The following is a 27,107-nucleotide window of genomic DNA, read 5'->3' on the forward strand; positions in this document are numbered from 1 at the left end:
TGATGTCCATGTGGGCCTCGTGGAACTGATGTAGGACTTTTGAAGGACTTTCGGGGTTATCTGTATATAGATAGGCATGATATACCCCATGGATGTGTTCCTGGTGTCGCTGTATGCTGGAGAACCGCCCGTCTCCAACCGGTGAAGGATTCGGGAGGCGCTATTCAGGTGTCGGTTCCGCGACGATTTGATTATCTGCAAATTAAAAGATAAGCTAGAGGTAGAATATCATAGTGCATGTGTTATTAGTCGCAGTAGAGATAGTAACCGGGGCTATTCCGCATTTACATTCTCTGGTACAGCCGCGGTGAAGACATTCAAAGTCATGGGCTAACATGGTCTGCAGAATAATAACGCACTTATCTGATAGCATGATTCTGTATTTATTGTTTGAATTGATTGACACTTGATCACTTAGTCTCATCTATGCCTATCAATGTGGACATCATGTTATGAAAAAAGGTAAGATGTAGCGTACGTATTCACACCCTATTAGCTCCATGGGTGCATCCGTCTCTGCATCTTGTAGTACTCCAGTGTAGGAAACCTGGTAAATGCAATTAGTTAGCATGTCAGCTGATTTACAGACTTTTCCAACACAGCCTTTGTCTTGATTTTTCATACAGTTGCAACTATCCGCAGCTTTTATATGTGACGTCGAGAACCATGAAAGATCAACAATATGTGACTGATCTTATCAATTTCCCCACATTCAGCTAAGATAAAGTAATGTCATATGCTATTAGCGCTTATAGTCGAACATAAAGTGTCTTCGTGCTTTGAATTTGGGTTGGATCCGGAAAAGGCTCTCCGAGGTAGATATGCTGATCTGTGCCAGAAGATGCCGAGGGTAAGAAAAGTAGGATCTCATTTGATAGTGCGACTCCAGAAGATAAATTGATGCATATAAAATGCTGCAAGTATTCAAGAATATAAGAATTCGATCTCCCTGTTGAAAATTACCATGCTTCTATCTCTATCGGTCGACATTCTAAGCTGATCGGGGATCCAAGTATCTATGCTTTTCGATAAGAAAAGTCACTCACAATCAGCCCATTTTACTTTACGCGGGGGTATTGATAGTGTGTAGAATACATGAACTGAGCAACTTTGGGAGGTTTAAGACGGCCTATACGTTACTTAAAATACTTGAATATAACATTGAGTTTTGAAAGGGTGTAAGTCCTCCTGTCTTGATGATAGCCACTGCCCCAGCTTATATCGCAATCACCACTTTCGCTTTGATATAATAACACGATGCTCTATTTGCCCACCTGAGTCCGATTTTGTAACTTTTTATCTCGGGGGAACATTATATCCAAGTGCGCTCTTTCTGAAATTGTGCGATATTCATCACTGGTCCTTCTATCAATCCTGAGGCCTCTGTTGGTTGGTTTCTCGTTAGCCACGACAGAGTAATCGTGATAGCAGTATGTCTACTTTGCAGGATTTTATACAAGTCAATCAATCTCATCAACTCCGCCTCAGTTGGCTTGTCCCGTAAAAGTAGTTAGTACACTTATCCTTCCCGAGCCTCATTACCTGCGCACTCTGGTTACGGGACACCTTCGGATATACCCAGCCATGTCCAGCCTCGGTCTTCCCTCTATCTATCCGGTGAATGAGCTTTGCTAGCATGTAAAATTAGAAAGTGTGGTTTACTTTCGCATGGCTCTTGATCCGTTACTTTCACGCATCGAAATTGGATCCTGAAACTTCCAAGAGGCATTAGGCTGTCCTCCGCAACGCAGTTGGGACTTGTCCTCGAAGTTTTGCTGAATAAATTCTTCAATGCCGGAGATACAGCCGTTTTTTATTGCACAAGGTCAGCCAGAATTGAAGCTCTATCAGCGGGGCAGCTGCTCCGATACTACTAGAAGCAAGTCCCAGGAAAGCAAGTCAAGTTTTGATTCGGGTGGTTTTTATGAGGGATTTTGGTGATAGACTTAAAATCAACAATGAGACACGCAGAAAATGGAGATAGAATGATGTGTAAGGCTATAGAAAAGATATACCGGGCTGAGAAAACTATGGACTCATATGTGGCGGCCATGGTTCACACGTGGGTCTTCTGTTAGGAAATTAATGAACTACCTAGTAGGGAGCCCAGAATGATCCATACGCGATTTGAGAACACTACGCGCTTTGTCAACCAAACTGAGCTTTACCTTGATACTTTTGATCTATTATTGCATTGACAGGAATTCAGCTTGCGCAACCCTAAGGGTAAATATTCCGATGGTATAGATCCAGATGAAGACGACAAATAGCATGTCTAGAAGTATAAGCTTGGTATGCGCCAATTAACCCCATTTTAAAGAATGAATGATGTAACTATTCTAGACAATTCTCAGCTATTGAAACATGGAAATGTATTTAATAGGGTACACGGTCTGATCCATGTTTGACTGGAGTAAAATACATTTACTGCAACAATTACAACATGATAAAATTAGGATTATCTTGAATTCCTTCCTTCTGGCTGTTCAATGCATCCAGGTTTCAAGCACGTCTCAGATTACATGCTGGTTTTCAAACATACTATTAAAGTCCATATTTTCACGTGTCCACCTTGTTTATCCAGATCAGTGATTCCATGCCATTCCAATTTGTTATGTGTATTCAAGAATGAATAACTTCTATTACCTCTATCAAAAAGTAAGCGCTATCTCCTTTTTCAAAACACTACTCGTGCCTGACTATTTATATTTTTTTCACCGCTATTAGTTATTAGCACGGTTACTGACTCGTATATTTTCCCCACACCAGAGCCTGCAGATCCTCTAAGAATTTATTCTGTTTTATAGAAAACATTAGGTGTTGTTTAAAGCTGATCAACTTTATTTTAGTTGTCATCAATTATGGGCCCTTTTCTAGGTGTTGATTCGACTACGCAGTCTTCAGCCCTGATGACGATCATATTTGCTACTATCCAAATAACTAAGTTATGGCCCACTCGGAACAGAATCTTGGTCCAACGGAGTGTGTGACATGAAATTTCTTGTTGAAGATACTTCTAAGAAGGAATACATACATAGAAAGATGTAGGATGAACGGAAAATGAGAGGAAAACGTTGGATTCTTGCTTTATTCTTCACCCAATACATGTGTATATAAGTCCATGTAATATATTCCTATTATACTCTTGAGCGAATAACGATGATCAAGTTTGAATGAGCTTTGCTAGGCATTGAATGGGTTATTAAGCATAGGACCTCGGCCACGGGGGAGAATAACGCCATGAATAGCCTCATGTTGGAGAAACTTCACCCGTAGATCATGTTTATAACGAGCACAAGAAAAGTCAACCATGACCCTGAATACTAGTTTACTTACAATATCAAGGTCTACTATGCTCAAGCTTCGGACCCACAACAATACATGTGAAGTTCAACTGTTGAAATCACTCCCCTACTCATATGCGCAAATCCAACCCCCTGGGAAGCCCCAGACTCAACTGGTAAACACCCGCCCACAATACAATAATGGCACACCGACACCCGACACCGCCAGGCCGGTCTCGACCCTCACCGCACCTAGTAACCTAGACACTAACTAACGGACGGAGTACATCTAACCGGTCCGAATAGCGCGACCAGCCGACCACAACCCCAAGCGCCAAGACCATTGAACCATGGTACACGCAGGACGATCGACATTATCAACCACAAGTCTCACCCCATAAGGTTGTCGCTCCGCAACAGAGTGGTCCTCAGGATCTGCCGAATTCCTGCGGAATTAGACATGCGCAGGACCACCGCGGCCCGCTGTGGCCCACACAACGGGACCAGCAGCGCATTCCCACTTCGTTCTTCCTGTCGCTCTCCCGTTTTATTGCGTCAGATCGCCCGCCCGTTGATCACTGGCCTTTTGGGTCCATGACTCCATCGGACATGACTCCATGCGATGTAAATGCCCCGTGTTAGTGGTCGATCTGGGCGCTGCTAGGTAGGACACTACTGTCGATGGGCCGGGCCTTGATGGGGAATATCCACGGAGCTAATTGAGTGGACACGATGCAGAAGATGGAGGGGCTGTTGGGCTGAGGGAATTGGATGGGTGATGCTGGGTAGAGGGATTCATGCCACAATTGGGTTCTAAAGGGGGAATGAACGGGCTCCCCGTGATCTTCAATGATCTCTCGCTATCACAGCGGGGGATCTCTCCTACCCATATTGGACCCTAGTAGAATACGATCGTTACTATACTCATCACGTTAGAGTGTCTTAGGGTACGAAGCCCTAAAATGCGTGTCATCAAGTACTAATTTTACTTTGGCGTTGTGTGTACGATCGTGTGTTCGGGACCTTCACACTTGCGTTCCTACTTCTGCCTAACTCAAGTAAAATATGGTAACGGGGGCTGAGCTCAATTGTAGTGTATGTGGTGCTTGCCATGGTATTCTGGTTGATTCTTGGTTGTCTACACTTTCGAACCTATGGTGTGGTTGATCTATCAGGCTGATATATTGCTGATAAGAATGGTTGCAGAGTAAGAGGAGACATGAGCGATTATTAGCTTGAATGTAGCTTCAGTAACTGCTCATGATTCTATTTATATAGAGATTTGACTCTATCTGAGATTACAAGTGGCATTCCCTAGGGCTAAACCAGTGGGTAGCTCCGTGCAGACGGCGGGCGGGTGAGAGAAAGGCGGGTAATTTATACAATGTACTTTAGACTCTAGAAACTGTTCATCTAATGTAAAGCGGAGGCTTCATAATTATTCTAATTTGTTAGAATATTAAGACACATATTGACTGAGGGTAATGAAAATATCTAATATATAACATGCTATTTGACGGTGAGATATCATATACAATGCACCGATAGTATGGGATCACCCGATACGAACACCGGCACTTCAGCCTGTATACAGATTGCGCACCCGATAGCATGATCATTACAAAGCAGACGGAGTAACTACTAAGCATTTAACTAACTACCAGTATTACTACTCCATATGATACAAGCCAGTTTCATATAGCTCAGTGGTCAGAGCTACTCCACCCGCGAAAGATGAGTTCGGGCATATTCGTTGCGAGGCAGTGGGATTCGGAAGGGTCGCGTTGGCCCACTGCCACCCGCCACTGCCACTGACACGGCCACTAGCACTACCTACCACTGCCACAACCTGGGCAATGGAGACTGGAGACCGGACTGGGATAATGCGCCTTGTGGCCAAACACAGCAAATCAGTGAGCAGACGATCAGCCTAAACATACATCGGTCGGGTTCTGGAACGAGAGATGGTTGCAGTGCCCGGAACAAAGCACGAATGACCGCTCCAGGGCCAGACATAGCCGGTCAAATCAGCGCTTCCGATCGACCAGGGCTCGAAGTATGTATAAATTGGGCAGGATTGTGCTATCATCAGGCTTGTTGATCGTCCTCACGTCCAGCTCCACTGAAAAAGCACCGCCGATCGAGCGGAAGGGATCCGCTGGGAGGAAACTGGGGACCTTTCTGGACCCATATTGAGGCAGTATCGAGTTCTTCCCCGGTGGGCTGTGTGTGTAGAGAATGTCTTAGAAATGGTTGATGAGGTCATCGTCACCCCACTTGCTGAAGTTACTTTGGACTGGGGAGCATGCCTGAACCGGCTGTGTTGTTTATTTGTTTGTTACCCCACAGAATATATAGAGATAGAATCAATGAAAGACGAGGGAGGAACAATGAATCGGTTTGAGATAGTAGAAACCTGTAAATAGTAAATACTCAACCTGCCAGGCTTAGATCAAAGAAACACAAGGAAACACCGTAAAGGGGGAAAAGGACCAGTTCAATAATGTCGGAGGAAGATAAACAAGATTAGGCATGACAGTTCAATCCAATCGACGTGGCATCGTCCCTCATCCCCGTTGCTAAGAAGGAGATTCTCATTCCTGCCTAGTCCATCTGCAACCCTGACGAACAACGCAACAACCAAAACAGGGCGGCCAAGGCGGTTTTGACTCCCTCATCCTCTCTTTGGTGTTTATTATTCCGATTCTTATTGTTTTTTTTCTTCCATTCCTGGTTTCCTTTCTGGTTTCCTCCATCTACCTCCCTCTCTCCCACACCCTTTCTTGTTTTCCTTCCCTTCTATCCTCTCTTCTTCCACCCCTTCCTTTCGCCTTCTTCTTTTTCTGGTCTCATACCGTACGATCAAGGTGAAGTCATCTGCTATGTACACTGACCCCCTTCGCATTCCCCGTCCCCTCCATTCGTCCCCTCCGTCGGGACCGTTACCTATCATTTAGTTTATTATACTTCGTCCCGGGATTTTCCTCCCTCCTGGTTCGTCCCTCCTTTTCGTTCAACGCCATCGTATGACCAAAATTGATGCAAATTTATCCGCCTTGGGGGTTTCGCATCGGCCGTCCGAGCACTACTGCCTTACCTGCTGTTGCCCATCTGGCTCGAAGATCAACCGGCCAAGTATCCGGTGCTTCGGGTGTATAACTACCTCAAATCCCGCTCGGGGTAATAACGGCTCAGCCACGACGACATGGAAATTATGATGGTGATAACCTCTTAACTTACATGTTCTCGAATCAACCAAAATCATTCCTCTATCCTTACCTCTTGTTTGTCCGATTCTCTCGCTTCGAATATCTTCGGTATTAATGCGACTTTTGGACGCTCCCGCGTAAACAAGAAACCAAAAAAGAAACCAGAAAAACAAAAAGAAAGGGAAAAGACAAATCCTGCCTACTGAATTGGGCATCCACATATATATATAGGCCACTGTCACACCAGAACACATCTCACTCTTAACCCCTCCCCAAACCAACACCCCCCCCCCTGCAACTCTGCCGCTCCGTGCAGGCTTGCGACCCATGCTACATCATCTCATCACACCTAGCGCCGCCACTATGGGAATCTCTAGCAAATCTTCGTGCCAGGCGAGCTCCAAAACCGCCGGTAGCTCGACGTCCACCGCTAGCGATACCTCGGATCGTTCGAGGAGCACCGTCCCGACCATCTATAGCGATCGTCCAACCTCAAAACGGATGGAGCCGATAGACACTTATGCGCAAGACCCAAGGGATTCGGCATCCACGTATGCATCGACCGCGTCGCCCGTTGACGAATCGCCCGAACTTCCGCCACGTTACGAAGTGACAGATCGTCGGTTGGACGCCTACTCGACCGATGTGCTGCCCTCCACCCCGTCTACGTTTGGTAAACTATTTCCGTCGTCGCGACGGCTCCTGATCCGCCACGACGATGCAACCATTGACGGCAACATGAACCTGCGGGTCGACACGGTGGTCCACCATCGGGGCGGCTACCAGCAGGACGTGACGTTGTTCCATCTGCGCATGTATGATCTGTTCTCTCGAAAATCGTCCTTCCGCCGCTACTGTCGCGAGTCAGGCCGCGAGATCTGCCATTCGGAACGAAGGCCCGTGCAATCGAGTTTGGGCATGAAGCCGGTGTTTCGGCGGTCGTGGAACAGTGTGCTGGCTAGCTTGCGCCCAGGATCGAGTGGGCATGGATCAGCCTTCACCGTGGAACCTAGGAGTCAATACTTGGGCTGTCAGGCGGCCAGGGATGAGGTGGTCGACGGCGAGGAGGACATGGATGAGGAACGGAGTGTGCACCGGCCAGTCGCCCTAGCAGAGAACACGCTACTGGAGTTCTCCAACTATGCACGTGTCGAGATCAGGAGGCGCGGCGCCGGGCTACCCAAACGATACGAATATGAATATTGGTCCACCAAGTACCAGTGGAGACGGGAGAGTCGACGGGAGGGCGATCTGCGGGGCGTATCCTATCACCTCTTTGACACGCGCGCGTCACGTACCATCGCCCATATGGTCCCCGACATCCTGACCCCGATGGAAGAGATCGAGGAGGAGAGCAAGGGAGGCTGGATCCCTCCGTCATCCATGTGGATCAGTGATGCGTCGGTATACGAGAAGATGCCCGATGCTGCCGAGTAAGTTGTCCCCCCCCCCTCCCTGTTTGTGGTCGCCATGTACTTTTGTGTGGACAAAGGGCTGACACCAACGCGCAGTGTGATAGTCGCGACCGGATTGATGGTGCTAGTCGACGACTGCATCCGCCGACGGTGGCATTCCGACAAGTCCCCTCCTCTTGCGCGCCCGATGCGTCACTCGATCAGCAGAGGCGTGGAGCTCATAGGTCCCAAGCGACTGATTGATGAAGTGTTTCATCGACGAGGATCTGCCTAGGTTGCGCCGGGGGAAAGGTGCAAGCACAACACCGTGCGAGGCTGAATATTGGGGTCCATCCCTCCTCTGGTTGGCTGCCCTGGCGGATGCAAGGGCCTCAATTAAGTCGCATGGCGGTTTTATGAACTGACGAACTGATACTATGACTATCTCAACTGACGATCCCATGAACCTTGACTTAGTGACAACACATTTTTTTCTCTTTCCTTTTTTTTTTCTTTATCTATTTTATTCTATATTTTTATTTATTTTTCAAGCACAACTCCTGGGTCGGGTCCCTGTCACAAGTATGCATTCGGGAGGCTGTGCTGATTGGTTGTGCCAAATGATTTTCACCCGTTTTGTTTGTCCTATTCCATGATTTCAGCCGAATCGGTTGGTTCTCAGCGATCGATCTTTTTTCCATTTGAGTTTTTGCCGGACATTTGAACCATGGAACCATGGTAGTAGGGAGGGGAACCTGATCAGCATGTATATTTTTTTTGAATAGCGTGTACGCATGATGATATTTTAGGATGTATCACGAATTCAACAATTAACTTAGTCTACCGTATCAACACAGTCCTACTACTCAGTTCTCTGCTTGTTTTTTTTTTTTTTATTTTTTTTATTAGTTATATTTGTTTTTCCAAGGATCAACACACGCCAACGCAACGGCGTCGGCACGGAACCATGGTTCGACCTGGGGATCGATTTCTGCCTGACATCCATATCGCCCCCCTTTCCCCCTCTTTACTCCCCCGTCCTGGTCTGGACCCGAATGATCTGGTGGGGATGATGGATGTATGGATGGATTATTTGGACGGGTCCAATCCGATTCGGGCGAGGAAATGGGGTGATTGTGTGGATGATTGGATCAGAGATGATGTTGGTGATGATGATGACAGACATCTGTTCGGATTTTATTCATTCATTTGGGGGTTCGATATGGGTTTCTAAATATAATCTAGTATTTATTATTTTCCATGATTTTTGATGGTTTTGATGGGTTTGGTTTATCTATTTTACTATTGTTATTATTTGGGCTCTACTTTTTGTTCTTTTTTACTTTATCCTATATCTTGTTTCTTTTGGATTTACCTATACTATCTATTGACCTTTTGTTTTATATATGTATTGTATTGATTGTGTACTTTTATTGGACTTAACATACCCGTCGGAATGGGCAGATGTCATTTAAGCTTGTCCTGAGGCCAATGCGGGGCAGATCGGGAGCCTGACTCGCCAAAACTATTGAATTATTTGAAGGTGTTCGTTGGATTTTTATTTATTTATCTTTATTTCTCTTCTTATTTATCTATTTTATTTTTATGATAATTTCTAGATAGACTTATGTATATATATATATATATCTATCTATCTATTATTATGGTTTTATTTACTTTTATTACCCCCTTAGGCGCCATACTTCATCGTGCATCTTCCGCTCATGCAGGTTCTGTTCTGGTTCTTGTCCCTAGTCTCCCCAAGCTGGTTCACGTAGCCGCATGTCAATCATGAAATCATGCTGGTGATGGTCATTGACAAGAGTCACGATAGAATGATGCACGTATGTATGCCCAACACAGTGCTAGAGAATCAGTGACAAATCAATTCCTTTCCTTGGCCGGAATTTTGGGTTGGGTCTTGAACTGACCCAATTTGTTTCTTTGTTGGCTGGATAGTGTCCTGCAGAAGAACAAGGAAGATGATATGATCCATGTACTCGATACTGCATTGTCTTGGTTCGTGTGAGAGGAGGTAGTAGGTAGCAAGGTATGCCAGCAATAACTTCCATGACACTACCAACACACTTAGTGTCTTGACCCTGGCTAGTATGGCTAGTTACTCCTACATACGTCCTTCGGTTCTTCAGTCCTTTCTTCCGTTCCAACCACAATCGTGTTAGTTCATGCAGAGCGGCCCGGTCTGTGGCCGTTTAGATTCAGGGCTGAGACTCGTTCTCGATCTTTTATTCTTTTATTAATCTACATTTTTATTTTTTTTTTTTTATACATATTCTTTTTCGAGTTTTGATTGAAATTTAAATTGATTAAATTGATTTTAATTTGTTGATTTCTCCTCTGATTAATGATGAGCTGGCATGGTCTCTAGTCCCGCCCTGGATCTGGTCTGAGGGGTTCTACTGGCTGCTGTGAATCAATTATGCTGTCAATTCGTCGCTTCTTCTCTACGGGACCCTCCTTCTGTCCTCTTGCTCTCCGCTTTTGGGCAACTAGACTCTTTTCCACCTCTCTCCCTCCCCCTCCTCCCTAGGTGTCTTCACATTGTTGTGTTCCTCCGCCATTGATCCCTCCCAGAAGGGCCTTTCCTCTCTGTTGGTCTCGATCTTTAGGGTGTCTTCCACTTGGAGCATATATGAGGCGACGGAGGTTTGTACCCGACTGCTACGGTCCTGTTTGCGAGACCAGGGGGACAGAAGAGGAGGAAGAGCCCCATTTTCAAGGCGACAAACGGAATATCGTCTACTTAGCACTGTTGATCTTTTACTTTTTGATTTTTCTTTTTCTTTTTCTTTTCTTCATTTATTTGATGTGATTTTATTTGATTCATTTTTTATTGACATTTTGATCCTATTCTTTTGATTGATTTCTTTTTTTATCCCCTTCAATATCAACTGAGTTGTCACCTATCATCCTCTGTACAACACCGTCATCGTCGCTTCACCTCATCCTTAGTGTCGACAACGTTCCTGTTGACTGCTTTTCCCATGACCATCCATGGGTCTGTCAGGTCTGTGTGGAGACTAGTGGCCCTTTTCCCTGGTGTTTTTGGCGTTTCTTCAAGGGTACATTCTCAGTCGGCGTGCGCCGGGCCGTTCCAGCTTGCAGCCTCATAATGATCCGCATGTTTCTCCATGCAACCAGCGTTCCTTGAGTGGAGGATGAGTGTGCCAGGGAGGAGGAAGAGGCGGGGCGTGCCGGGAAGGCGAGGGAGGAAAGGTTGCTGACGCTGTGCCATATCCACCTCCCAACCTGCATAAGACCGTCTGGTTAGGTTCGATGATTAGGTTCCGTGTTTGTCTCGCCAATTTGAGTCTTCCCTTGCCCTTGGTTGACGCTTTGGATGAGTTTTATATGACTGTTCCCTCCCCGCTTCCCGTATCGCTCCAGGTGTCGAGTGAAGTTTCCAATTCGGTTCCCTTGACCTATATATATATACACATTGAAAAATGCAATAAAAAAAAAAAGAGAAAATAAAAAGAAAAAGAAAATAAAAATACCCAAAGAGAAAAAAAAATAAATTGACAACAAGAACCAGAAAAAAAAGGGGGGTTCAAAAGTTCAAAAAGATAGAAAGGTCAAAAGCACACAGACAAGAAAAAAAGAAGAAAAAAAAAAGGACTCTAACTATACATATATATATTGTTGGTCTTCATCAACTCTCGTTTTTCCTCCCTCTCTTTTCTCATTCCATGATCAATTGACTCTTGGACTCTTTTCTCTTCTCTTCTCTTTGACAACTTGACTGCTGTGAGGTTGTTCCGCTCCTAAAGCATACCATTCCTCTCGTTGTCTCCGTTCGACACACACACACACACACACACACACACATCGGTCTACTGCCCCTCCTTAGCCTGTGTCTCTAGTCAAGACTCAGGCTCACTGTGTCTACTTCCTATTCCCCACCACGCCGAACTTCCTTCCTGTCACCATGTCCCAAGCAACAAATTCTCCAACCGGTGGTGGTGGTGGTGCTCGGATCAATTGGCAGACGCAACTTCAAGGTATGCCCCACTTCTCTGCAATCCTTTTAGGGAGGAGAGTCCTTTGATTCCATATGCTAAGAACTACTACCCTCCAAAGAGTACTGCCGGAAATCCAAAATACAGGCCCCCGTCTACAATATTTTTTCCGAACGCCGAGGTATGAATTAAGTCCTTTTCGCTTCCCCTGCTCCGTCTCTTTTCCCTCCCCCCCGTGAACTTCCCCACCGGACACCCCTCCCGCGTTGGACGGGGGGGGGTGGCGATGGTTGCAATCCCGTCTGGATGGGATGAGGATCCATTTTACCTGGGTACGCATGTATGTCTCGGCATCAGCGTGTGGAGTTTTTGCTGTTCTTCACCGACTTTTGGCTCCAAATCGTGTTGTACGGATTCATTTCACTGACAATTGGATGTTTTCTTTTCCTTCGTCTTTTAGGAGGTCGCACGGCTTGGTCCAGTTCCGTCGCAGTCTCAGGCCAGACCCTCGTGGCACGATATTGGTATGATGGCGAGAATGTCAACAATGCAAAAGAAGATGCCGCAGAGGTCGCCCTGTCGTGGTTGACTCCAGGTTCTTCGTCCGCCTACACCGGGCAGTCGTCCTCTTATCAGCAACCCAGATTCAATTAGCCGGTGAGCCCCGGCCTCTCCCTACCTGCAACGCCTCAACCCTTCCTCCCCGCCCCCCGGGAGGGGCGTGTGGCTTCTTCGTCGAAAAAAAAAAAAAAAACACGGTGGTTATTGCTTGACGTTATAATGTGGGAAATCTCTGGGAATTTGGGGGTCTTGCATCTCATCTCGCTTTTGTTTCGTTCGCGTGCGACCTTTTTTCCGGATTGATGCCGATTCTTGGGGCCTCGCAGACGTGTACAACATTCGCCGGCTTTCCGCCGTCCATTTTGTTGTCGTTGTTGGTTCTCTCAGTCCCAGTGGCCGTATCAAGCGTATGGGCGGGCCTATGGATAAATCGCTGACCCAGTTGGCATCAGGGTGTCTTGCTGCACTCGATTTTGGATTCCTTGTTTCATATTTTGGTGGATTTTCTTCTCTCTTCTCTCCTCTCCTCTTCTTTTTTTTTTTCTTCGTTTCTTTTATCCACTTCGATTCATTTCTCTTTTTTTTTTCGTGGATTTTTCTCCTTCTTACCCCTTTCTATGATCTGCGTCGGTTCTTCTGGATCTTTTCCTACTTTTGCCGTCGCAGCTTTCCCTGATGTGGTTCCCAAGCGTGGTCTGGTTGACCCACTTGTGTACTTTTTCCCTTCTTGTGCGCCTGTTTCCTTATAAGTTTGTCATATTGCGGCAGATCTTGTGGCACGATGATTTTTTTTTGACGACAGATAATGATGACATATTACGAATTTGAGCTTGCGTTTGCTTCTGCGGAAGACATCCTGTTAACACGATTCATGATTCTTTGCATGCCTGCTGCCTCCCGTCGTCGTTGACCTGCGGAATTCTACTATCCCACTGACGGAAAACCTAACAGGCTTTCCGCGTCCAGTCTGGTGAACAGGTGTGGATCAAGGGAGAGGCGGTCTGCTGCGGTCAGACATAGCACTAGGAAAAGTTTTATTTTGTTTTACTCAATTCTTTTTTTAATTAGGTTCTTCCCCGTCCATGCTTATCCGCGCGGTTGGTGTTCATGCTGGAGTTTGAACCAGGTGTTGATCTTCTATGGTTGATTGATTGATAACAAGCTCGCTACAGTTTATATCGTGTCCATTTTATCATGGATTACCTTATATAGTGACCGTTCCGTTTCTTACCTTCATACCCACCACGATGATACCTATAGCCTCCATTGACCGACACACCAGAGTGAACTGAGAGAACAAGACAGCTGTCAGCTTAACACGATTCAATTGCCAATTCTACGGAGGATCTCCTCTAAAAAAAAAAAGAAAACTATATCTAGCCTGCTGGGTTCAAATGTCTGCCATTCCGTCATATCCATGAGCTTAACCTTATTTGTGTGGCTCACGTGTGCGCGTACCATGGAACCGGACGGACGCTCGGGTCGGACAACCATTAATTTTATTTTCAGTTCCTGGATTTGCTTGGGGTAGCCCGGATCCGGTTAATCACTTGGCGTTCCTGCTCTTCAGCTTTGTTTTTTTTTATTTTTTTTTTTATTTTCTCTTCTTGTTTTTATTTTTTTTTTGGTTATGCTACCTACTAATATCAGTCCACTCACCTTTATATATAAGGTCATTCATTGCAAGAATGATTACAGATCAGTCCATGCCCATCTGTTAGTGTCGGCTTGATTATACGAAGCAGATCTGCAGTACATTCCCGGCTGGCTTACTGTTTGGCACTGCCAGCTTGCTCGGGACTTGTACGACAACTATCCAGTTTACTTACGACTTCATTCAGACCCGATTCAATGATATTAAATATTCTGACATGTCTGCCACGCACAACGTCTCTCACAATAACCCTCAACACGAACACAACCACAACCAGCATTACCCACCCATTAACCTCATCCACCCCAGTCCCTAAGCTATACTATATAGATAGGTACTATAAGTATTATTCTAACGACCGAAATCAATAAAGCAAGAAAAAAGATCAATACGCAAACCTCTCCCCCCCAGTTACCCGCCGATTCCTCCACCCATAATAAAACCTCAACAGCACACAACCCGCAGCAACAAACAAAAGCAACCCCGCATTCACCCAATGCCCCGTCGGATACCCTATCTTCGCTTCCTCGCTCTTGTAGATCCACACGCCCACGATCTGCCCCGGGGCTCCGAATGACACGTTCAATGCAATGGCGAGTCCTGTTCCGGCTGTGGAGTGTAGGTTTGCGGAGAGCCAGCCTAAAAGGGGCGGGATGCAGGCGAAGGAGCCGCTTGCGGCTACTATTAGACAGCCGTAGCGGTGCTTTTCTTCTTATTAGCTTTTCTTTATTATTATTCTAAGGGTTTGTAGAGGAACAGTACCAAGTATGCATCAGCGGGCAAAACAGCAGAGGCGAGGAATCCCATCGCGCCGATGAAGGCGAAGAGGGCGGAGTGGAGGCCGCGACTGTAGCAATTATGCATATTAGTATATACAGGTATGTATATAGTAGACAAGGAGAGAAAAGGTAGACAAACCTATTGAAGTAATCTGCTGACCAAGCTACAGCCGTCGTGACGACGTAGGCGACGGCCCACGGCGGCACAGTCATTAGCTGTGCGCGCAGACTTGTGTAGCCCAGGCCGCTGGTGATGGCTGGGGTGAAGAGACTGAGGCTGGAGAAGGGGGTTGAGATGCCGAAGTAGATCTTTTGTATATCAGTCTTGCTTTATGGCTCATTGTAGCTTTTGCCGCGGAGAGTGGGTAGATATGATAGTGGGTTGATACACCATATGATAGGAAAGGAAAGAGGAGAAAGAAGAAAGAACATACAGCATAATGCGCATACAACCTCCAATCAGTCAACACCCCCCTCGCATCCTCCCAGGTCATAGCATGGGCGCCCCCCTTCGACCCCTCCGTCTGCAGTCTCCGCGCAGCAAGCGCCTTCTCCTCTTCACTCAACCAAGCCGCAGACTCAGGATAATCAGGGAGCAGGAACCAGACGAGAAAGGCAGATGCGCACGACGGCGCGCCCTCGATGATAAATAGCCATCGCCATGCGGATAGCCCGTGCACCTGGTTCATGTGGCCGACGCCGTAGGCGATTGCGCCGCCGAAGGCTCCGGCGAGGGTGGCGGACGCGAGGATCAGCGCGACGCGTATGGATCGCTCGGAGGTCCGGTACCAAAATGTTAGGTAGTAGACGAAGCCGGGGAAGAGGCCGGCTTCCATTGCTGGGGGGATTTAGTATAGTATTCTTCTTTGATCTTGGGGGAGGGGGGGGGGATACCTCCGAGAAGGAAGCGGATGCCTGTGACTTGGGCGTAGTTGTGGGCGCCGCCGAGGCCCATCGTGGCTGCTCCCCAGGAGAGCATGAGGAAGGAGATCCATCTCTTGAAGACTGGTGAGCGGGAAATTCGACTGATTTGGAAGGGTCACGTACGCTGGGTCTGAGCTTCTTAAGGAGGTAGTTCGAGGGGACCTCGAACAGGGCGTAGGCAATTAGAAATACCATGAGTGCGATTCTGAACCGCGTTAGTGGTATGCCATATGGACGTAACATGGCTGTCGACTGGAGCATACGTAAACTGATAAGAAGTCATATTTGTCTCCGAGAGGAGATCATCGCCCGTGTCTTCGTTGAGGATTTTGGCATTCCCTGCTCTTGTCAACATGTGTTTGGTGAGCATAACGTGGTACACACAACACACCAATATTGGACCGATCTAGATAGCAAAGCAGATAGATGGCGGCGCAAAGAGGCACGATATGCATATCCTGCTTCCACACTAGACGCTTTTCAAGCTCTTTGTACCCAGGGTCGTTGCTCTCCCCAGAATGTGCATCCTGACAGTAGTGTTAATTACGTATGTACGTATCAATGGTGAACGCTGCGTACCTCCAGGCCCAATTCCGTGTCATCGACATGGTTGCTCTTTTCTTGACCGCTCATGGCTGGGATTGTCCTGAGGCTGGAGCTCAATAGTAGTTGCTCGAGCAGGGAAGAAAGCACGCGAAGAGCTTTCAGGGACTAAAATAGCCCCGATGGGGTTGACTACATCCCGCATAAAGGGCGCTAAGTGAATCTGGACCGAAGTTGGAGACACCAACTCACGAAAGTCGGTCAATCTCCGGGAGGGATTAAACGGGCAGAACTCCTTATGTACTGCAAGGGTATATGCATGTTGGCTGACGAGACACGACCCAGTGATATACACGGATCCCAGCATCTATCCATCCGATCTAATCATCTACCGTAAGATCGCGAATCCCGGACTTAACCTCCGCATGGGCCAAGGAAGGGAAAAGCCGAGAAAGAAATACCGGACTGCGGGGAACCCCTTTTTACATACCGGATACCGTGCACAAAGTTATACATTACCGGGGAGGTGCAAACATTGAAAACAGTGCAAACGGTGCCTGATCGGCAAATATTGATTTATCGCTCGATACTGATAGAGAGATAGCATCGTCTGGCTTTCTCCATTCCTAACTCGATTCGCCAGCGCTTCTTCCCTTGATGACATGCGCCCGCCCCCGTTCGTATATTTCTGCATTTTATAGCCGCTTTCGCCTGCTGCTGGCCCGTCCGACTCCCTCTATTATTCGTCGCGGGGCTTCTGTCGCAACCATGGCCACCGATGCCACCCCGCGCAAGTCGATGCCGTCTGCGCTGACGTTTGATCTTCACGCGAAATGCTCTGTATGGCCTCACTGCTTTCCTTTTAGAGGGACAATGACCTTAACTCTAACCTGACCCTCTCATGTAGACTACCAAAGCACGCGCCAGCACCCTCCGTCTTCCCCATGGCGAGGTCCCTCTACCGATATTCATGCCCGTGGCCACGCAGGCTTCCCTGAAGGGACTTACGTACGACCAGCTCCGACAAACGGGTTGCATGCTATGTCTGAACAACACATATCACCTGGGGCTGAAGCCTGGTCAGGCGGTGCTGGACAAGGTCGGGGGCGCGCACAAGTTGCAGGGCTGGGATCGAAATATTTTGACCGATAGTGGGGGGTATGTTTGATTGTATTGATAGGGAGCCCGGGCTCAGGAAGCTGACTGTCCGCGCAGGTTCCAAATGGTCTCTTTGCTTAAATTGGCCAACGTCACGGAGGAGGGCGTGCGGTTCCTTAGTCCACATGACGGTTCTCCCATGTATGTCGTCTTCCCTTCCACTCGTGACCACGCCGTGCTAACTATAGGGGCAGGTTGCTGACGCCGGAACACTCAATCTCGTTACAAAATTCCATTGGCTCCGATATCATCATGCAGCTCGACGACGTGATCGCGACCACCTCGCCCGATCATGCTAGGATACACGAGGCTATGGAACGGTCAGTCCGCTGGTTGGACCGCTGCATCGATGCGCACAAACATCCCGAGACGCAGAACCTGTTTTGTATCATCCAGGGAGGTCTGGATCTCGAGCTGCGCAAGATCTGTTGCAAGGAGATGGTGGCGCGAGATACTCCTGGGATTGCTATTGGCGGTTTGTCTGGAGGAGAGGCCAAGGAGGAGTTCTGCAAGGTGTATGTTCAGTTATTTCACGAATTACCTTTTTTATCTGCTGACCCGCCATCTCTAGAGTCGACACATGCACGGACCTCCTGCCGGAGAAGAAGCCGAGATATGTCATGGGCGTGGTATGTATCTGTCATCTTTTATCACACTCCAAGACACGAATGCTAACAATGTGAAGGGGTACCCTGAGGATCTGGTCGTTGCGGTGGCTCTAGGAGCCGATATGTTTGACTGTGTGTGGCCGACACGTACAGCAGTGAGTGTTCATATTTCCCAAACAACCCTTGATTGCGAGTCTAACACCGACAGCGATTCGGAAACGCCGTCGTCTCCTCCGGAAATCTCAACCTCCGCAACCAAGCCTTTGCAGAAGACTTTGGGCCTGTGGAAGAAGGGTGCACATGCGCCACCTGCCGGCCCAAGTCAGAAGGCGGCCTGGGGATTAGCAGAGCTTACCTCCATCACCTGGCTGCCAAGGAGACTGTTGGGGCTCACCTGTACGATTTACCCTTGCCTTCACACATGCCTGGCCCAAGCTGACATAACATGACAGGCTTACCATCCACAATGTCCATTATATGCTGTCCTTGATGGGATCCGCCCGGCAGGCGATCATCGAGGACCGGTTCCCGGCGTTCGTGCGGGAGTTCTTCCGCAAAATGTATATCGAGAAGACGAAGTATCCGGATTGGGCTGTGGATGCCTTGCGGGGGGTGGGTATTGATTTGATGGTAGATTAGACTTTGATTATGATAGCGTAGTCTTTTTGTTTCTTTCTTTTTTACATTATCTTCATTCTCCTTCGCTCTTTCTACACTCGAGCTTGGCAGGGCATCACCAATTGAGATATCTCTCATCCTTTTGTTGAACCCATGGTATCCGGGCTGACATGGTCTAGTAACAATCAACTGAACTGAAAGATACAGTGGGGCTATTCCTCTATTATTGAAGTTGATCTGTGGTTGTGAATGTCTCCACAAGAGCCATGTCCTAGACTGACCACGGAGCAATGGTGCGACGTAACCCCCGAGCCGTAGTGAAGGTATATCCCGCACCTTTGAGTCTGATCTATCACACTTGTTTTAATCTAAATCTTCGGGAGTAACTGGCTTTGCTTCTCTGATAGGGGATTGTGTCTCAAAGCGAGTGTCTCTGGATTTCAACCACCTGGAAACAACAGAGTGCACGTGACCGAATGGTAATTGCACGTGACCGCGTGTCGCGTCTCCGCGCGTCGGAATCATCAATTTCATCTCCATCGCCAACACCATCTTCACATCCCACATATACCCCAATAACACCGATTGAAAAACATATACCCAACCAGACAAGAAACAGCAAACCACAAGAAACGAACTCAATCATAAAGAATCAAAATAAGAGAAGAAAAGAAAATGTCCCCCTCCGCCACCAACCCCTCCAACCCTCCCCATGACCCCTCCCACGAAGAACACCAATACCTGAACCTCATCCGCGACATCCTCTCGCAAGGCGAACACCGCGCCGACCGCACCGGCACAGGCACACAGTCGATCTTCGCCCCGCCCCAACTCCGCTTCTCCCTCTCCAAGCCCAACCCCGCCGACCCCGCGTCCCCAATCCCGGTCCTTCCCCTCCTCACCACCAAGCGCGTCTTCCTGCGCGCCGTGCTCTCCGAACTCCTCTGGTTCATCTCCGGCAACACCTCCTCGCAGCCGCTCTCCGAAAAGGGTATCAAGATCTGGGACGGCAACGGCAGCCGCGAGTACCTCGATAGCGTGGGGCTGTCGCACCGCGAGCCGGGCGATCTCGGCCCCGTCTACGGGTTCCAGTGGCGGCATTTTGGGGCCGAGTATGTTGATGCCCGCGCGGATTATACCGGCCAGGGCGTCGATCAGCTGGCGGAGGTGGTGCGCAAGCTGAAGCAGAATCCGTTTGACCGCCGCATTATCCTGTCGGCGTGGAACCCCGCCGATATGAAGAAGATGGCGCTCCCGCCTTGCCACATGTTTGCGCAGTTCTACGTCTCGTTTAAGCGCGGTGGCGATAAGGGCGAGTTGTCGTGTTTGCTGTACCAGCGGAGTGCGGATATGGGTCTTGGTGTGCCGTTTAATATTGCGAGTTATGCGCTACTGACGCATATGCTGGCCCACGCGGCGGATTTGTTGCCTGGTACGTTGGTGCATACCATTGGCGATGCCCATGTCTATGTGGATCATATTGAGGCTGTGCGGGAGCAGCTTGAGAGGGAGCCGACTGCTTTTCCCGAGTTGAGGATTAAGAGGGATGATCGTGGGAGTGAGGTGATCGATGGGTGGAAGGAGGAGGAGTTTGAGGTGCTGGGGTATCAGCCGCATAAGGCGATCAAGATGAATATGAGTGTTTAGATCGTGATGGATGGGTATATATTATGATATCACATGAGTTATTAAATCGAGGACTATATGACTTGCACAATGCTCTAATGACACCCGGGGCATCGTGACCCAGGCTATGCGAACCCAACTCCAGAAACACAACACAACACAAAACAAAGAAAGAATAGAAGAGGCATATCATATCATCACTTCACTTCCCCAGCATAACGCCCGCCCCCCTCAACATAACAAGCGTATTCCCCTGCGCAACCCTCCCCCCACCAATCGTCTCCCCAAACTCCAAAAACTCCCCGGACTCCAAATGAAACACGCGCAGTCGCTCCTCCTCCCCAGCCCGATTATTCACATTCTCCACCCGCAACCTCCTCGCCGCATCGTCCAACACCCGCCCCACCTTCCACCGCGAGTCGAAGAAGAACTCCCCCCGCGGCGGATCCGTCCGCTGCGTCTCGGACGTCCCAACGACATGCAGATAGATCCTGCGATCGGCAGGAACCCCCGCATCGCCCTTAGCCACCTTCTTCAGCGCGTTCAGCTGCATCGTCCGCGCAGCGGGACTGTTCGCCTTCGGCGCAGGCGTCAGCTGCTGCGTCTTGTCTTTGCCCCACGTGCGCACCCGCGCGAACATCGACTTCAGCGCGTCATTCCCTCCTCCTCCTCCTCCTCCGCCGGTACCAGCCTGGCGTCGCCCTCCCGGCCCGACCCTCGCGCAGTCGTGCTCTTCCCGCAGCCGATGTCGCAGACAGTGCAGTTTCCTACAATCAGGACACCGCACGCCGGGGTCCTTAAGTGTGTTGACGAGCGTTTTGCACTCCGTGTGCGCGCACTGGTCGGAATTATGGATCGTGGGCTTCTCCGGCGCCGGTCCGCGGGTGCTGGCTGCGCCTGCGCGCCGACGGGCCCATTCGCCGGCGTGCGCACACCGGTGTGTGGTCTCTGTGCGGTGGTCGAGGCAGTACGTGCCGTGGCAGGATTCGCACCGGAAGGGGAGGAAGTCCAGCTGGTTGCAGTATTCGAATTGGCAGTGGCGGCCGATGGACTCCAGGTCTTTGTCGGCCATTTGGGTGAAGGAGGAGGTGTTGGGCGGGTCGGATTCGGCGCTGGAGCCGCGGCCGGCTTTGTTGATTGTTATGGGGGACATGGTTGTGCTGTTGCTGTTGCTGTTGAGTTGTGATGAGGGTGAGGGAGAGGGGTATAGGACTTCCTGGCCCCCGGTGGACTTGCGGGGAGTTTATTTGAGAGTAGGCAGCTGGCAATGCGTAATCAGGCTGATTGATCAACGAGGCGGAGATGGCGCTAGAAGCGCCTCGTGTGTTGTGGCGGCTTACTCAGCCTTATGGGTGGCGGGGAGATTATATGTAGGGTTTTTATGATGGGTTTGGGGAAATTACTAATAGTGCACTGTACTGTACTGTATTTATCTGATCTCGGAGATCGAGCGGAGATAACAGCGCTATCAAGTTTTGCTCTAAAGTATTGCTTTAGATCAGGTAGATCAGGCAGATTGAATTTCATCGCCAGAACTGAGAGCGTACTACTCAAACAAAAGGGGTATAAACAAATGTAGGGACAATGATAGCCAACCGTGTAGTATCCTCCCCGAGACGACGAAGCATCAAACAAGAAGGGCAAAACAGACAACCTTTCAGCAAACGCCGGGAAAATGGAAGACAAAAAAAAAACAACGAACTTGGCATGGAACATTCATGGGCTGGGGCTTCAATTGTTGTCACTCTCCCGCTTGAATTGTGACGGAGTCGACTGGTTCATGCCCAATGGGTTGGGATGGGCGTGCACACCCGGCCGTTGATTCTCACTGCTAGGACCGCTCGGCGCAAAAGGAATCGGGCTGTTCGAGGTGAAGATTGGCAGCCCGTTCCTGGTTGGAGCGGTCGATAGTGGCGCGGAATACGTTGTATTGTGAAGGCGGATGTTTTCCGGCATGGGTCCTGGTATGATGGGTGGTGAGATTGCACTGCCAGTAGAAGGCATCTGCGGTGCAGTTGGGGCCGGTCTGTCCACTGTACCGTCCCAACCATCCCACCCATGTGCAATGGGGAAGTTGGCCATTTCGGGGCCACTTGTGTTATTTACAGGGGTCGGGGACGTAGTGTCAGGGGAAACGATGGGAGAGCTGGAGGGCTGTGTCTCTTGTTTGACTCCGCTTCCGGTGTCCTGATGTGTGGAAGGGTTGGAAAACAGTCCTCTACTAGAACCAGAACATCGTGAGGACGCTTTGCTCGTAGAGATATGCAGGTCCTTGGAACTGGTCCGTTTGGGCGGCATCGGTCCCCGCGAGGTCCCTTTGGCGGTCCTAAGCTGCTCCCGAGCCGCATGCTCTTCTGGAGATGGCACTTTCAGCTTGATGTTGAGTTTGCGGACACCGGAGGTCAGGCTATCCACGTCGCCTGCCGGAGGGGCTGTCTCATTGCTGCTTGGAATAATGGGCGTCGCCTCCCCTTCGTCCTTCGTAGTCGGCGGCAGATAATTAGACGGCACTCGCGGAACAGGAGGTGCTGTCTTGGGGCTGGTAGGGAGTTTAGGGGTCCCGGATCGAGAGCCGCTAGGCCGTCGTGGTCCCGGTGCTGCTGTTGCGTCCCGGACGAGACCTGCATTTCCTTCTCCGGTAGGTGAAATCCGAGAGGGCGGTCTCGAATTGGGGGGTTCCGGCGTCGATGTAGCCGTTGCGTTGGTACTCTTCCGGCGTGTTGTACGGGCTTCCGGCGACTTTCTCACAGGTGGGTCCGGCAGGCTACTGACACGATCGATGGTGGTTCTCCGGTTGTCCTTGAGAGTCGCACGCTTGGGAGTCTCGGCCTTGGGAGTGCTCGGCAGGGAAGCCTTTGGCTTTCTCGTACGGAGTTTCATCCGACTCTCCTCGGGCGTGGCTGGGGCCGAGGGAGGTTTCTCAACGACAGTTACGTTCTGGCGCTCGCGGCGCAAGCGGGAGGCCTCGGCATTGAGATCCTCCGGTCGACAGCTGTTGATCTGCCGCGCGGTGGGAATGAGGACTTTGGACAACTCGTGCGCTGCGGTCGCCCAGCTGATGGGGGGCAGGGGCGGGGCCTCGGGTTCACTGGCCTGCGAGCCGGTCGATTTCCGATCGCGCGGGGGCGTGACCACTTTCGCGGAATAGGACTGCGTCGGGGCAAAGTAGGTTGGGGCAGACTTCTCGCGCTTGGTCGTGGAGACGGGAGGTGGGTAGACCAATGCTTCCAGCTCCTCGAGCACGACGGGAGACCACCACCCGCTGTCGTAGGCAGCTTCAAATGGTGAAGACTGAGCGTTGGTCGAGCCCGTGTCGTACAGACCCAAGCGGTCCGTCATCTCAGAGGCCAGCCGGTCAATTTGTTCGTCTTCGTCAGTCCGGGAGTTCAGTCGCGTATCTCCCAATGCGGACAAGTGACTGAGAACACCGCTCGTCAAGGCACGATTACTGTAGCCGCCTTCCAGAACACTGATCACCCGTCCGTCGACCCCAAGTCCCTCCTCCTCCGCCATGCGCACTACGTCTGCGGTGAATCTGGCGTAGAATTCGGTGGGCACGTTCGCTTGATGCCTCTGCATACCGCTTCCTTCCCATTCACTCGCATCAAATCCGGCCGAGATGAAGATGGCCGCCTTGGGCGGTGGACCGTTGGGGAGACTATTGAGGCGCTCTGTGTGCATTCGCAAGAATGCGCGGGCCTTTTCAACCAACACGGTGTACTTATTGGCATATAAATCCCAAAATTCTAGATTCGACTTCCATGGCTCGAGGTGGACATTCCAGATCGACTGGCCATGGGCCTTGTCGATGCACACGCTCGCGTTGCGAACCTTGTCCAGATCGCCCATTTCGCAAGGGTAGGAGTTGATATCGTGGAGGCTAAAGTATCCGGTCATGGCTTTTCTGTAGCTGGCCGCATTCCGGGGCGCGGTCACGGCCTTCCGATTCTGCTCCCACGTAATCGCCTGGGAGCCGTCGCCATGATGCAGATCAAAGTCCAGGATCGCCGCGTGGGTCAAGCCGTGTGTCATCGCGGCGTAGGAGATCCCCACGTGAACGTTGTTGATCCAGCAGAATCCGGACGGATGATCCGAGGAGCAGTGATGGCCGGGAGGACGAATGCAGACAAAGGTCCTCTTTGTTGCACTGGGACCGAAGACCGCATCGATTCCCTCACAGACACCGCCAAGAGCCCCCTCCAAGGCATCCCGGGATTCCGCGCACAGGTAAAGGTCTCCTTCGTGGAATGGTGGGTCGTTGGTGGCCGTGCTGTCCTTGCCGCTGCTGCGTGGTCTGACCAGCTCCTTGCCGTTGAGCGCCAGTCGCGATTCCGCCGCATCGCACATGCTCTTCAGGTCATCCATCCATTTGCTCCCATGCACGTGGGTCACTGCGGGCGAGGTGAGCGCCATGGAGCGCGCGGTCTTGCGGATCTGGAAAGGCGGGACAGGTAACTGTTGCACATCTAAATTCGGATGCGGGGGAAACCGTCCGCCCGCATAGCGGTGCGCGAGTCGAACGTAAGCCGCAGACACACCGAGCACACCGGCCTGGATTCGCTCAGGACGTTCGACGATCGAGTTCAGGGCCGCCCTCGAGCTTCGGGGGCGCGAGAAGCGATGGCCGTAGCACGCATCGTGAACGACTACCAGCGTCTGCGACTGTAGGTCGGTGGAGTTGTGGCGGTCCACCTCCCTCACGAAATGGTCGCCTGCCACAGATGCAGTCGTGGGGGCCAGTTGTTCGAGAGAAGAGGGCTTCTTGGACCCCATGGTGGCTGTGGTGGGGGATGTCGCGAACGTGGGGGACCGGGGGGATGACGGGCCTCCGCTGCTGTGGGCAGATCGCAGAGATGCGGTCGACGATCGCTTGTTCAGACCGGTAGAAGACCTCCGGTTTTCGTCCCTCAACGAATTCGAGCTAGTAGTGCGTCGGGGGGTTGGATGTGGCTGGCAGGCAGAACGCGCGGGGGGGTCGGGGGATAAGAGCGATGACGAAGAAACCCCAGAGGAGAAAGGAACAGGGGTCACAACCATGGACCGATGGTTCAGGTGGTCAGTGGACCGATTGGAGGTGGGTGAAGGAGACGTGGTTGATTTGGTCGCAGTGAATGAAGTCGCTTCATGGCGTTGGGAGGGATCCATGACGCAGATCGTGAACCTCCCATTTGGGGGTGGGATGAGGGGGTATTTGTGAGAGAAGCTGGCGGGGGAGAGACGACGTGAAGAATCTCTTATAAGACAGAGGTACAAAAGGGACAAAAAGAAGAACTGATTGAATACGAGAGGAAGGAAGAGAAGAGGAAGAGGAGGAAGAAGAACAAAAGGGAGAGAACTGGTTGGGCTGGTATGTTTATCTCATGTTTATCGCCGGATTTCCCCTCCAAGGGGGAAATTAAAAATTAATCCAAAGAATGGACCTTCTTCTTCTTCTTTCTCTCCACTCAGACAGGTCTCAATCCTCCCAATAACGGACACATTCTTTTTGTATAGCCATTCTAGTCCGAGATTGTCACCTCCTTTGTTATGTATGTCTTTCCCAGAGTGCATCGCATCGCATTGCATCGCATCGCATCTCATCGTGTCGCGACAACCCCAGCCGGTGATCGACAGACCCCATACTCCATCGGTGACCTTGCACGCAGGCGCCTGATGGGCAATGATCGACGATAATGGTTGATCCACTCGTGGTAGACTATTGTCAATGGAGTATATAGACCAAGTGGGATTGAATTCATTCCAGAAAGACTACAGAAGATCCTTCAGACCAATAATTTAATTACACCAAACTCCACCACCCCTCCTTTATCCCCGATCCCAAACTCCTAGATCAATGATCAAAGACAAGTAGCCACTGACACCTGGACAGACACATTCAATGCACTCCATTCAGGAACGGACTCCGAGGGAAGGCCCCAAATCTGCGTTCACCCTCTCTTTTGAAGCCCCACCTCCGAGACTTCCTGGTACTGAGGAATCAAAATGTTCGCGACCGGAGAGCAATCATGTGTTGGTTCCATTTCCTCCGCAGCGAGAAGGAGATCTTCTCACCGGAGCCCTCGAGGGAACTGCGCTTCTTTCGCTCGGACTTCTTTTCCGACTTAAATCCCTTGGTCGCATGCACATTGCAGAAACACTGCATGTAGACCGTCTCGATCGCCACGCCAGCGCAGTCGGATTTCTTGCGGTCGGTGCAGGCCTGGTGGCCGGCATCCTCCTCGCACTGGCAGAAGACGTAGAGGGTCAGGTATTGTCGGCACATGGTGTTCAGAGTGTAATATCGTGATATCGGAAAATTAGAAACGGCTCGGGACAACTCTATCTGGCCAGCAGAGAGTATGGAAAGTAAGAATAGGTGTGTATTGTGGTTGATGGTGGGGAATGTATTTTTTTTTTCCAGTCCACGATTCCGCGAGCTTCCGGGCCGAAATTGTTGGGTGATTGCAGGGGGTATGGCCGCTGCAATTGTGTTCTAGGAGGATATATTCGAGATTCCAAAATGGAGATAGACAAATGACACGGTTATCGCTATTGCGAGAAGACTGGGGCGGGTTTAGAAGTCGAGGCGACTACTGCATGCTAGATATCAGACTATGTCCGACACCAGGCCTTTGGTTTGCTACCCGCAAGAAAGAATGGAGGAGGATCGGAAGACTGATTGAAAGAAAGTATACAATGAAGACAGCAGGCTGCGCAAAAGAACTGACAGGGAATCAAAGAACGGGGCGAAGGAATCAGATATACCCAATCGTGAAAGAAGACGTCAGGC

The 27,107-nt window shown here is 50.0% G+C and overlaps 7 protein-coding genes across 7 annotated transcripts; 2 read left to right on the top strand and 5 right to left on the bottom strand.

Annotated features, from left to right (window-relative positions):
* Positions 1-4,965: 4,965 nt before the first annotated feature.
* On the bottom strand, positions 4,966-5,689 carry BDW47DRAFT_101301 (uncharacterized protein). Its single transcript, XM_024811626.1, has one exon. The coding sequence runs from the start codon at positions 5,298-5,300 to the stop codon at positions 5,118-5,120; it is 183 nt and encodes a 60-aa protein (XP_024674553.1). The 5' UTR covers positions 5,301-5,689; the 3' UTR covers positions 4,966-5,117.
* Positions 5,690-6,856: 1,167 nt separating this feature from the next.
* BDW47DRAFT_115913 (uncharacterized protein) lies at positions 6,857-8,182 on the top strand (the record flags this gene model as incomplete). The annotated part of the gene is made up of 2 exons (XM_024814854.1): positions 6,857-7,926; positions 8,005-8,182. 2 exons carry the CDS (start codon positions 6,857-6,859, stop codon positions 8,180-8,182), a joined length of 1,248 nt encoding a protein of 415 aa, XP_024674554.1.
* Positions 8,183-10,256: 2,074 nt separating this feature from the next.
* On the bottom strand, positions 10,257-11,313 carry BDW47DRAFT_101303 (uncharacterized protein). Its single transcript, XM_024811627.1, has one exon. The coding sequence runs from the start codon at positions 11,161-11,163 to the stop codon at positions 10,912-10,914; it is 252 nt and encodes an 83-aa protein (XP_024674555.1). The 5' UTR covers positions 11,164-11,313; the 3' UTR covers positions 10,257-10,911.
* A 3,154-nt stretch (positions 11,314-14,467) lies between these two features.
* BDW47DRAFT_123556 (putative MFS transporter) lies at positions 14,468-16,418 on the bottom strand (the record flags this gene model as incomplete). Its single annotated transcript, XM_024816076.1, has 9 exons — positions 14,468-14,785; positions 14,845-14,929; positions 15,001-15,170; positions 15,296-15,699; positions 15,756-15,858; positions 15,909-15,990; positions 16,049-16,124; positions 16,177-16,312; positions 16,365-16,418. The coding sequence occupies 9 exons, from the start codon at positions 16,416-16,418 to the stop codon at positions 14,468-14,470; spliced, it is 1,428 nt and encodes a 475-aa protein (XP_024674556.1).
* A 567-nt stretch (positions 16,419-16,985) lies between these two features.
* BDW47DRAFT_115917 (tRNA-guanine(15) transglycosylase-like protein) lies at positions 16,986-20,359 on the top strand (the record flags this gene model as incomplete). The annotated part of the gene is made up of 8 exons (XM_024814855.1): positions 16,986-17,168; positions 17,236-17,486; positions 17,544-17,627; positions 17,681-18,001; positions 18,058-18,115; positions 18,172-18,249; positions 18,303-18,490; positions 19,375-20,359. The coding sequence occupies 8 exons, from the start codon at positions 16,986-16,988 to the stop codon at positions 20,357-20,359; spliced, it is 2,148 nt and encodes a 715-aa protein (XP_024674557.1).
* A 181-nt stretch (positions 20,360-20,540) lies between these two features.
* Positions 20,541-21,491, bottom strand: BDW47DRAFT_123559 (AN1-type zinc finger protein; the record flags this gene model as incomplete). Its single annotated transcript, XM_024816077.1, has 1 exon — positions 20,541-21,491. One exon carries the CDS (start codon positions 21,489-21,491, stop codon positions 20,541-20,543), a length of 951 nt encoding a protein of 316 aa, XP_024674558.1.
* Positions 21,492-22,169: 678 nt separating this feature from the next.
* Positions 22,170-26,600, bottom strand: BDW47DRAFT_123560 (histone deacetylase hosB; the record flags this gene model as incomplete). Its single annotated transcript, XM_024816078.1, has 3 exons — positions 22,170-22,364; positions 22,445-25,244; positions 26,332-26,600. 3 exons carry the CDS (start codon positions 26,598-26,600, stop codon positions 22,170-22,172), a joined length of 3,264 nt encoding a protein of 1,087 aa, XP_024674559.1.
* Positions 26,601-27,107: the final 507 nt, after the last annotated feature.

This window comes from Aspergillus candidus (assembly GCF_002847045.1).
Source record: "Aspergillus candidus strain CBS 102.13 unplaced genomic scaffold BDW47scaffold_8, whole genome shotgun sequence".
Lineage (NCBI taxonomy): Eukaryota > Fungi > Ascomycota > Eurotiomycetes > Eurotiales > Aspergillaceae > Aspergillus > Aspergillus candidus.